Source organism: Dendrobates tinctorius, unplaced genomic scaffold, assembly GCF_039654945.1.
Source record: "Dendrobates tinctorius isolate UK_male_01 unplaced genomic scaffold, ASM3965494v1 ptg000157l, whole genome shotgun sequence".
NCBI lineage: Eukaryota > Metazoa > Chordata > Amphibia > Anura > Dendrobatidae > Dendrobates > Dendrobates tinctorius.
Window position 1 is genome coordinate 18,375,470 of NW_027361824.1, and position 12,135 is coordinate 18,387,604.

General features: G+C 50.0%; 1 protein-coding gene across 4 annotated transcripts in view; it reads right to left on the reverse strand.

Annotated features, from left to right (window-relative positions):
- Positions 1 to 12,135, reverse strand: part of NARS2 (asparaginyl-tRNA synthetase 2, mitochondrial) — a 125,816-nt gene that overhangs the window by 4,687 nt on the left and 108,994 nt on the right. The window contains exon 14 of one of the 4 annotated variants that reach the window (XM_073548655.1): positions 1,022 to 1,083. The exons of the other annotated variants lie outside the window; for them this stretch is intronic. Within the exon in view, the coding sequence (XP_073404756.1) occupies positions 1,022 to 1,083 (62 nt within the window). The remainder of the gene's footprint in view (positions 1 to 1,021; positions 1,084 to 12,135) is intronic. 4 annotated transcript variants of the gene reach the window in all.

Genomic DNA, 12,135 nt, shown 5'->3' on the forward strand with positions numbered 1-12,135 from the left:
CAGACCAGAGGTACTCGTGGTTGACCCGGTCAAAGGCTTTCGCTTGGTCTAACGACAGCAAGTACCCCTTCCAGTGGCCTGCCCTACCCTGCTCCACTGCCTCCCGGACACCGAGCACAGCACTAAAAGTACTGCGGCCTGGAACAGAGCAATGCTGGGCCCCTGAAAGGAGCCGGGGTGCAAACTTCACCAGCCGATTAAACAGCACTTTGGCCAGAACCTTCCGGTCCGTATCGAGAAGCGCTATGGGACGCCAATTCTCGATACGGGACGGATCTTTACCCTTTGACAGAATAATTAGGGCTGACTTCCTCATTGAGTCGGGAAGAGTGCCCGAGGATAGACACTCATTAAAGACCCCTGTCAAGAGGGGGACCAAGGAGTCCCTAAAAGTCTTATAAAACTCGGATGTTAAGCCATCCGGACCTGGCGATTTCTTGGGCCGAAGCCCATCAATGGCCAGTCTCACTTCCTCCTCCCTAATTTCTTCTGCCAAAACACGAAGAGAGGGATCACCCCCTGGCTCAGGGACGGTTTCAGCCAGGAAAGCCGACATCCTATCCCGATCCAGATCCTTCTTTTCCAAGAGGCGCGAGTAGAAGGATCTGACCACCTTCAGGATCGCTGATTTGGATCTGTTCAGGGACCCCGTACTGTCGATCAGTCCTGTCACCATCTTACAATTCACTGACATCTTACAGTTTCTGTAAGGGTCGGGCGAGCGGTACTTCCCGAAGTCCCTCTCAAAAACTAAAGATGTGTGTCTATCATACTGACACCTCTTGAGTAAAGATTTCACTCTGGAGATTTCCTCACGGTCACCTCCAGTCGAGACAAGCTGCTCGAGTTTCCTCCCCAGAGCCTGATACAAGCGGTGCCTGTTCAGACTTCTGAGGTTCGAGAGCTGATGGAAGAACCCCGCCACCCGCTTTTTGAAGATCTCCCACCACTCTGACTTACTACTACAGAGATCCAACAGCGGTACCTGGCTCTGAAGAAAATCCTCGAAGGATTGTCTCACCTCCGCTTCTTCCAGCAGGGACGAATTGAGCTTCCACAGCCCTCTTCCCATCCGAGGAGTCTCTGCAACATTCAGAGAAAAGAAAATTAAACAGTGGTCGGAGAACTCCACCTCAACGGCGGACACAGCAGAAAAGATGGCGTCCTCCTTTAAAAAAAACCTGTCTATTCTAGACCTACTGCTACCCCTATGGTAGGTGAAACCCCCGTGGCCTGGGGTGTGCCGGATGTGGACATCCACCAGGCGAGCTTCACTAGCTATGCTATTAAGCGCGACGCTGTCATAAGCCAGGCGGTCTCCGGGACCCCCCCGGTCATGGAACCTCATAACGGTGTTGAAGTCCCCACCGAAGACCACCTGTCGGCTCGTAAAAAGAAAGGGCTTGATCCTCAGGAAGAGACATTTACGGTCCCACTTGGACTGTGGGCCGTAGATATTAATGAGCCGGAGCTCTTGTCCCCTCATGAAGACATCTAGGATCAGGCACCTCCCCATTTCCAACTCAGTAACCCGTCGGCATTCAACATCTGCAGTCTTAAAAAGGACTGCCACCCCGCTATACGGCTCAGCCGCAAGAGACCAGTATGAGGGCCCGCACCTCCACTCCCTCCGTGCTTTAAAGATGGCCCCCATGTCCGTTAGTCTGGTCTCTTGCAAAAATAAAATTTCTGCCTCAATCCGGGAGAAAAAATCAAAGGCCGTGAAGCGAGCCGCATCTGACTTAATGCTGGCGACATTAATGGACGCCAGCGTCAACGGGGCGAGTTCAGCCATCATGGGTGATCGAGTTGGATGGCCAGTTTCTTCCCTGCCCCGCTATCACCTCCTCCTGGGGAGGGGTCAGACACCTTCCTTTTTAGGGAAGCCCCCGACGTGTCCATCCCTCCCCCCCCAGTGTCCTCGCCCCTGGGTTCCAGGCCTGTCCCCCCCTCAGGAGGAACAGTGACCCCTGAGGGACGGACTCCACCATCCCCCGAAGGACCCTTCGGTGTTACCCGCGGCCCAGCACCCTCGTCTTGCGGATCATCATCTGAACCTCCGAGGGAGCTGAACCGGTTGGAGAGTCTGATCAGAGGGGGGTCAGCGGGCCCTTCCGTATGCACTCTTGTGGTCGGGGGCGGGGGGCACTGTGAAGACTTGTCAGCCCTCTTCCCTCCCGATTTACGGTTGGCACGCTTGTTTTTGCCACCTGATGCTGTAGGCTGCCCCGACATCCTCGTCGACACTTTCATAACGAGAGGAGTCGTCTGAGTCAGCCGCTTTCTCCTCTCTCTCCATCCTCCTGATCTCCTCACTCACCGCACTCTCTCCCAGGGCCTCAGAGGCTTTTGCCACGGGCCTAGAGGGAGGGGCAGGCATCACCCCAGTTTCCCGAGGCTTCACCTGCCCCTTGCCTCCATGGCGTTTTTCTTGCCTCCGCTCATACGCGGGGCCCCTTGCCTTAGCATTGCCCTTCCTCACCGGCCCCTCAGCCCTTCCCCCTCCGCCACCACCTGCCACGGCAGTAGCACCGCCAGAGGTTACCCCCTCACGGTTTCCCCCCACCGGGCCTGCAGCGGTATTGGAGAAAGAGCGAGGGCAGCGGCTGAGCGGGTGACCTAGGTCACCACACAGGTGGCACCGAATGTCTTTGCACAAGGCAGCCAGGTGGCCTACCCCACCACACAACGCACACTTCTGCACCTTGCAGCTGGCGCTGAAGTGGGTGGGGTCGCCGCACTTGTGGCAGACCTTCGGTTGCCCCTGGTAGAAGACCAGGATCCTGTCCCTCCCCAAGAACGCCGAGGAAGGGATGTGGGTGACCGTGCCGCCGGAAACCTTCAGCTTTACCATGAAGGTCCAGCCCCCCGACCAGATGCCAAATTCATCCCTGTTCTTTTTTGTGACCTCGATGACTTCCCCCGTAACGAGAAAGCCACGTCATTATGTCCACGCCTGTGAGCGACTCGTTACAAGTCACCACGGTCACTCGCTTGACGGCATTTTGGCGAGACACCGCTTGCGCAACGAAGTCTCGCCATCCGGGCTCTTCTCGCACCAGCTCGTAGTTCGACCAGAAGAGCTCAAGCCCCTCTGGCCACACGAAACTGACATCAAAGAAGCGGGACGCCGAAGGATGTATCAGGGCAAAGATGTCATTCGCCCCGAAGCCCATCTTTAGGAGGAGCTCCACCACCTTGCTCCTGGGTGGAATAGCTTCATTGCCCCACCACCTAAGACGGACCACATTCCTTCTTGGCGGCCCCTGCCCGGCTGTGGGGAGAGACCAAACAGTCCCTCCCTCCCTTTGATTTTGGAAGGCAGCAAGGCCGTGTCTCTCTATCCAGAAAGACAGGTCCACTGTCCTCCCCTCTACTGTTACCGACCTTTCTCCCCTTTTAAGGGCCTCCAGGAAACGGTGGTGCAAAGCGCCGTCCCTGGAGCCCGGAGGCGAGGAGACCCCCCCAGGACCACCCTGACCCCCAGCCGCGGCCCCCGCATAGTTACGTTGGGGTCTCACGGCCGGGGGGGCAGATGGGCCAGCCCTCCTACCACCACTTGTGCCTGCACCCTCATTTGTCCTCCCACTCACTCTCCCATTCACTCTATTATTCCCACTCACCCCAGCATTCACTCCAGCACTTTCAGCCACATTCACTCCCTCATCCATGTCACTCACATCCCCATTCACGTCCACAAACAACTCCTCAAAAATATCAGTCACCCCGCTCTCACATTCACTCACGCACTCCTCATACTCCTCAGCACCAATTTTATTTATATTTACATTTTTATTTACATCAGCATTAACAGTTCCTTTGCCGCAATTTTCCCTCCCACCTGCTGGGGGCCCTAGCTGGCCAGGTGCTCCATGATTGCCCTTATTGGCTAAGAGTGCTGCTGCCCCTTTAAGTGCCTCAGCGCTGATGACATACTGCACATTTCCCTGGCTGTGCCTGGGAGCAGCTCTTGGTTTCTCCAGCACCATTTTTTTTTCTTTTTCAGAGTTTCTTTTGTTTTCCTTGCTCTGGGCAGGGACGGCCTCTGGCACAGCTCCCTGCCCTGCATCCTTCTTCACTCCCTCTGCCGGCTTGCCAGGGGGCGCCAGAGTCCCCGCACCCTCAGATGAAGGTAGGTGGGCTGGGGACCCCGACAACCCACCGCCAGCTTTTGGGGGCAGCTTGCTTGCACTGCTTGGGAGGGTGGGTGGGACAGAGGGCAGCGGGCCTGCCGTGGCCACGCCCCCCCGCCAGTCACGGCCACCACGGGCAGAGCAGTGACCCCTTGCGAGGCCACGCCCCCCCAGGTGACGCGGACGTAGCGAGCGGGACAGCGGCCGAGGAGGACACGCCCCCCCCGCATGCCACAGCCTTTGCAGGCCGGGCAACACTCGGGGAGGCCCCGCCCCCCTCGCAGACCACCGCCGCCACTCTGTGCCCACCACTTGCCACGGGCAGGGACGGCCACTCCCCCTCGTCGCCCAGTGGCGGCGGAGCCCCCCGCACGGACCCCCTTTTGGGTCAACGTGCCGGAGACCCCGCTCTTACCACGGGCGCCGCCATGGGAGCGACCAGCTCCCTGCACCGCTTCAGTTGTTGTTTGATTTTTTGCTCGCCCTTCCTAGACTTCTGGACCCCCACTAGTGATCCAGACTTAGCGGATCCGTACGTGGGGGGCCCAGAAGCCCCAGCACTCGCCGCCGGAGGTGCGGCCCTGGCGGTACCAACTTTACCTGGTGCCAGGCCAGCCCCCCCTGCCACTGAGGGCTGAGCCTGGACACCACCACCAACACCACAACCAGCACCGACCTCCATGTCGCTGCCCTGGTCTGAACTGTCACCAGATGCGACAGTCAGGTCACAACAGTCATCTCTCTCCCCGCTCCCTCGCTGCGGACCCACCACAGGGCCCGAGCCGGGGTGGGTAGCGGGTTCCACATAGCGGGACAGAGGGGCCCCGGGAAGAGGAGCAAAAACCAGTTGTTCCTCCACGCCTTCAGAGGCCTTACGCCTGCGCCTCCTGTTTCTCCTCTTCCCGGTTGCCTCATCCTCCGGGCAGACTTCATCCCCAAACAACAGCGTGCCAAACCGTGCTGGGGATTCCATCTGCCGCATTTGCCTGAGGATGAGGCAGCCCCCCTCGGTATTACTCCCGCTCCCTCCATCCTCCCCCTCGCTCCCGCTTTGCTCCGCGTTACTGGAGTCCAGCGGGAGGGCCAATTGCTCGGGGGCTATCCCACTGCATGTTACCTGACTCCTGCTGGTGTCCGTCAGGTCTTCAGGTGGAGGTGGCCCGGGTGTAGCGTGGGCGCCATCTTGCTCTTCCTTCTCCTCACTTTCCTCCACCTGTGTGGGGCCTCCTGACCCCCCAGGAGACCCACCGGCCATGGCCCTGAACCGGTCCTCGTTCCGCAGCTTCTCCTGGAAGGGGCCGCTGCCAGCCATGATGACACTTCGCCGGCCCTCCAGGGCCCGAATCTCCTCTTCCAGCCGCTGTACTGTGGCGGCGACCTCCGCTTTCTTTGAGGTACGGAGCCTGTTTTTAGATATTATCCTGGCTCCCTCCAACTCCCCCCGAAGTCTCCTCAGCTGCTTCCCGGCCTCCTCATATTCGGAGAGGTGGGCATGGATGCGGGAGGCGTAGGTGGTAGCCGCCTCTCCCGCAGCCTTGGAGCCTCAGATGTTAAGGGGGGGCCCCGCCTCACCTCTGCCGGCTGCTGCACCTCCGGGGGAAGGGCCTGCCACAGCCTTCACTTCAGGGGTCCCGGACCCTGGAGCCTTGCGGCCCCCTGGTGTCCGCTTTTTCCCCATCCCTGGGACTGGCTGGCTGTGCCTTGGGCCTCCTGGTGGTGGATGAGGCCCCCCACCCCCAGCTGGCTTGCCGGGGGGTGGGAGGCAGGGGCACAGCCCCGGCGCTCAGTCCCAGGTAGAGTCCTCTTTACTGGGAAGGGGGCAGATGGAAAGTCCTTGCAGGAAAAAAAAACCTCCCTTCCCAGGAGCTTAGCAAAATCCCAGCCTGCAGACGGTCAGCTGCGACGCTCCTCCTCTTCCTGGGTGTGTCCAGAGCTGCACTCACTATTCTGCTGGTGCAGTCACTGAGTACATACATTACATTACTGATCCTGAGTTACCTCCTGTATTATACTCCAGAGCTGCACTCACTATTCTGCTGGTGCAGTCACTGTGTGCATACATTACATTACTGATCCTGAGTTACATCCTGTATTATACTCCAGAGCTGCACTCACTATTCTGCTGGTGCAGTCACTGTGTACATATATTACTGATCCTGAGTTACATCCTGTATTATACTCCAGAGCTGCGCTCACTATTCTGCTGGTGCAGTCACTGTGTACATACATTACATTACTGATCCTGAGTTACATCCTGCATTATACCCCAGAGCTGCACTCACTATTCTGCTGGTGCAGTCACTGTGTACATACATTACATTACTGATCCTGAGTTACATCCTGCATTATACCCCAGAGCTGCACTCACTATTCTGCTGGTGCAGTCACTGTGTACATACATTACATTACTGATCCTGAGTTACATCCTGTATTATACTCCAGAGCTGCACTCACTATTCTGCTGGTGCAGTCACTGTGTACAATACATTACATTACTGAGCACCATCTGTGATACCAATGACATCACACAATACTCTGATAATAACACCGATAAGTGAACCAGAGAATTCTGAACACGAAATTTATAACAAGAGATAAAATCATAATTTTGCACTTAAAGTTGGTTACAGTCGAAGGAGCAGCAAAATACATTTGTGAACTTTCCATAACCTCGGTATCTAAGGCAGACGATCATCACACATTCCACGTGAATTAAGTAGGTCTGGAACGATCTGTTAATCAATTACATCACTGACTGGCGCAAATCAGAGCCAGGAACCTGTCCGGAGCAAAGCTAACGCCAACACGCTCCATCATAGCAAGAGGGTATCACCAGACAGATTACACGGAGGACAAGCAGATAGTGTATATATATATATATATATATATATATATATATATATATATATATATATATATATATATATATATATATATATATATATATATAGATATTACTACCTTCATGCAATTTTTGCAATATATGTTTTTACTTTTTTATTCCAGGATATTTGTTTTGTGTTTTGCTTTTGGTTTTCTATATATAGATATATATATATATATATATATATATATATACACATATATACATATATATACACATATATATATATATATATATATATATATATATATATATATATATATATATATATACACACACACACACACACCGTATATGTACCTAATAAAGAAAACATAGGAGCCCTACTATACTGCACAGACTTATAGTCATAACCCTGAGAGAAACATAGATCAGCTAGAGAAATAAAGAGAACAAAAATAGCAACTAACTAGAGAACATCTTCATCACTAATTTACCAAAATATAAATATTAGAATACTGCCCCCTATGTACAGAATACATAGTAACATAGTTATTAAGGTTGAAGGGAGACTTTAAGTCCATCTAGTTCAACCCATATCCTATCCTAACTTGCCCTAACATGTTGATCCAGAGGAAGGCAAAAAAAACCCATGTGGCAAACAGTAAGCTTCACATTGGGGAAAAAAATTCCTTCCCGACTCCACATACGGCAATCAGACTAGCTCCCTGGATCAACGCAATATTAAGGAGACTAGTGTATATACCCTGTAATATTATACTTTTCAAGAAAGGCATCCAGTCCCTTCTTAAATTTTAGTAGTGAATCACTCATTACAACATCATATGGCAGAGAGTTCCATAGTCTCACTGCTCTTACAGTAAAGAATCTGCGTCTGTGCTTATGCTTAAACCTTCTTTCCTCCAGACGTAGAGGATGCCCCCTTGTCCCCGTCACAGGTCTAAGAGTAAAAAGATCATTAGAAAGGTCTTTGTATTGTCCCCACATATATTTATACATTGTAATAAGATCACCCCGAAGCCTTCGATTCTCCAAACTAAATAACCCCAAGTGTAATAACCTGTCTTGGTATTGCAGACCCCCTAGTTCCCTAATAACCTTGGTCGCTCTTCTCTGCACCCGCTCCAGTTCAGCTATGTCTTTCTTATACACCGGAGACCAGAACTGTACACAGTATTCTAAGTGTGGTCGCACTAGTGACTTATATAGAGGTAAAATTATGTTCTCCTCATGAGCATCTATGCCTCTTTTAATGCATCCCATTATTTTATTTGCCTTTGCAGCAGCTGCTTGACTCTGGCCACTAAATGTGAGTTTGTCGTCCACCCATACACCCAGGTCTTTTTCAGTGACTGTTTTGCCCAGTGCTTTACAATTAAGCACATAATTATACAACTTGTTCGTTCTACCCAAGTGCATGACCTTACATTTATCCCCATTAAAGCTCATTTGCCATTTATCAGCCCAAGCTTCTAGTTTACATAAATCCTCCTGTAATATAAAATTGTCCTCCTCTGTATTAATTACCCTGCAGAGTTTAGTGTCATCTGCAAATATTGAAATTCTACTCTCTATGCACAAGGTCATTAATAAATATGTTAAAAAGAAGCGGGCCCAAAACTGACCCCTGTGGTACCCCACTGCTAACCGTGACCCAGTCCGAGTGTGCTCCATTAATAACCACCCTTTGTTTCCTATCCCTGAGCCAGCTCTTAACCCACCTACACATATTTTCCCCTATCCCCATTGTTCTCATTTTATGTATCAACCTTTTGTGTGGCACCGTATCAAAAGCTTTTGAAAAGTCCATGTACATCACGTCCACTGCATTCCCTTGGTCCAGTCCGGAACTTACCTCTTCATAAAAGCTTATCAGATTAGTCTGACAGGAACGGTCTCTTGTAAACCCATGTTGATATTGGGTCATAAGGTTATTCTTCTCCAGATACTCCAGTATAGTATCTCTTAGAAAACCCTCCAGGATTTTACCCACAGTTGAGGTTAAACTTACTGGCCTATAATTTCCAAGTTCAGTTTTTGTCCCCTTTTTGAATATTGGCACCACATTTGCTATACGCCAGTCCTGTGGTACAGACCCTGTTATTATGGAATCTTTAAAGATTAAAAATAGTGGTCTATCTATGACTGTGCTTAATTCCTGCAGTACTCGGGGGTGTATCCCATCCGGGCCCGGGGATTTGTCAATTTTAGTGATTTGTAGACGCCGCCGTACTTCCTGCTGGGTTAAGCAGGTGACATTTAACAGAGAATTTTTATCCCTGATCATGTTATCCGTCATGGGATTTTCTTGTGTAAATACTGTTGAAAAAAAGTCATTTAGCATATTGGCTTTTTCCTCATCCTCATCCACCATTTCACCCAGACTATTTTTAAGGGGACCAACACTATCATTTTTTAGCTTCTTACTATTTATGTAGTTAAAGAATATTTTGGGATTATTTTTACTTTCTCTGGCAATGAGTCTCTCTGTCTCAATCTTTGCTGTTTTGATTTGCTTTTTACAGAATTTATTTAATCTTCTGTATTTATTTAATGCCTCATCACTACCTACTTGCTTTAATTCTCTAAATGCTTTATTTTTATCTCTTATTGCGCCCCTTACAGCTCTATTTAGCCATAGTGGTTTCCTCCTATTTCTCGCATGTTTATTCCCATACGGTATATATTGTGCACAGGTCCTATTCAGGAGGATAATAAACGTCTCCCATTTTCTTTGTGTATTTTTATGTCTCAGGATATCGTCCCAGTTAATTGCACCAAGATCATCTCTCATCCGTTGGAAATTTGCCTTCCTGAAGTTTAGTGTCCTTGTAACCCCTCTACTACACATCTTATTAAAGGATACATGAAAACTTATTATTTTGTGATCACTATTACCCAAGTGACCCCCAACCCTTACATTTGATATTCGGTCTGGCCTGTTGGTTAATATTAGGTCTAGCTGTGCCCCCCCTCTTGTTGGGTCCTGAACCAGTTGTGAAAGGTAATTGTCTCTCATCGTTGTCAGACACCTATTACCTTTGCTGGAACTGCAGGTTTCGGTTCCCCAATGTATTTCAGGGTAGTTGACGTCCCCCATAATAATGACTTCTCCTTGAGTCGCTGCTTCATCTATTTGCTTTATGAGGATATTCTCTGTTACTTCCATTATTTTTGGAGATTTATAACAAACCCCTATCAGTAATTTATTATTTTTCCCCCCTCCCCTTATCTCTACCCACAGGGACTCTACATTTTCATTAGATTCATATATATTATCACGAAGGACGGGTTTTAAGGATGATTTTACATATAAACACACGCCTCCCCCTCGCTTATTTGTTCGGTCATTTCTGAACAGACTATAGCCCTGTAAATTATCCGCCGGTCACGGCTCTCATCCAACCATGTCTCAGATATCCCCACCATGTCATAATTATGCTCCAACAACATTAACTCCAATTCCTCCATTTTGTTGGCGAGACTTCTGGCATTAGTATACATGCACTTTATGTATCTCTCTGTACCTCTATTCTTTCTCAAATTATTAACTGTTCTAACCCCACCCCCCATGCCACCTCCACCCCCAATGTCATTATTTGTGCCCAGGTCTCTATCTGCACTGTCTTCCCCTCCTATAAAAGGAATACCCTCCCCTCCCATCCCTAGTTTAAACATTCCTCCAACCTTCTAGCCATTTTCTCCCCCAGCACAGCTGCACCCTCCCCATTGAGGTGCAGCCCGTCCCTAGCGTAGAACCTGTAGCCAACTGAGAAGTCGGCCCAGTTCTGCAGGAACCCAAACCCCTCCTTCCTACACCAATTCCTGAGCCACTTATTAACCTCCCTAATCTCCCGTTGCCTCTCTGGTGTGGCACGTGGTACAGGAAGTATTTCCGAAAATACCACCTTGGAGGTCCTTGCTTTAAGCTTACAGCCTAATTCCCTGAAATCATCTTTAAGGACCTTCCACCTACCTCTAACTTTGTCATTTGTGCCAATGTGCACCATGACCGCTGGATCCTCTCCAGCCCCTCCCAGTAATCTGTCAACCCGATCAGCGATGTGTCGGACTCGAGCGCCAGGTAGGCAGCACAGCGTTCGACGATCCCTGTCTTTGTGACAGATTGCCCTATCTGTTCCCCTAATAATTGAGTCTATCACTACCAGAACCTGTCTGGCCTGCCCTGCTCTCCTATTTCCCCCCTTACTGGAGCAGACACTCCTCCGGCTTTCAGAGGACATGCCTTGCTGCAGCAGTGCTACTCCTGCACTAACACTCCCCTCATCTGCCAACTTAGCAAACTTATTGGGGTGTGCCAGATCAGGACTAGCCTCCCTGGTGCTCTTCCCTCTACCCCGCCTTCTAACTGTCACCCAGCTAGCTGCTTCATTGTCCTGCAGCTCCAACCTAGCATCCCCCCCTCATCTATCCCATTGAGCGTCTGCTCAGTGAGCAGAAGACTCCTTTCCATATTGTCTATGGATCTCAGTGTTGCCAGCTGCACATTTAGATCCAGTATCTGGGCTTCCAAATGCACAACGTGCTCACATCTCGCACAGCAGTATGCACCCTCAACCGGCTGTTCAAGGATTTCATACATGCGGCAAGACGTGCACTGGATGGCATTGGCAATAGTGGAGCACATCCTAATGGGGATTGCACCAGACAATAAGATAAGCAAAAACAAATTAAAAAAAAAAAAAAAAAAGTATTAATATAACAGCAATTCAGTAAGACCTCCCTTGGAAACTCCCTGAATCTAAAGTCACTGAATTTCAAGTCACACACTTACCACAGTTCGCACTTACACTCAGGTCACACTCAGCTCGTTCACACTCGCTCACGAAGAAGATTTAAAAGAGTTTTTTTTTTTTTTTGTTTCCCCTTTTACCAGCACACCACCTTGCTGCTCAATGCACTTCCAAAAGGAATATAACTACTATAATACTGCCCTCTATGTACAAGAATATAACTACTATAATACTGCTCCCATGTACAAGAATATAACTACTATAATACTGCCCCCATGTACAAGAATATAGCTACTATAATACTGCCCCCTATGTACAAGAATATAACTACTATAATACTGCCCCCTATGTACAAGAATATAACTACTATAATACTGCCCCCTATGTACAAGAATATAACTAC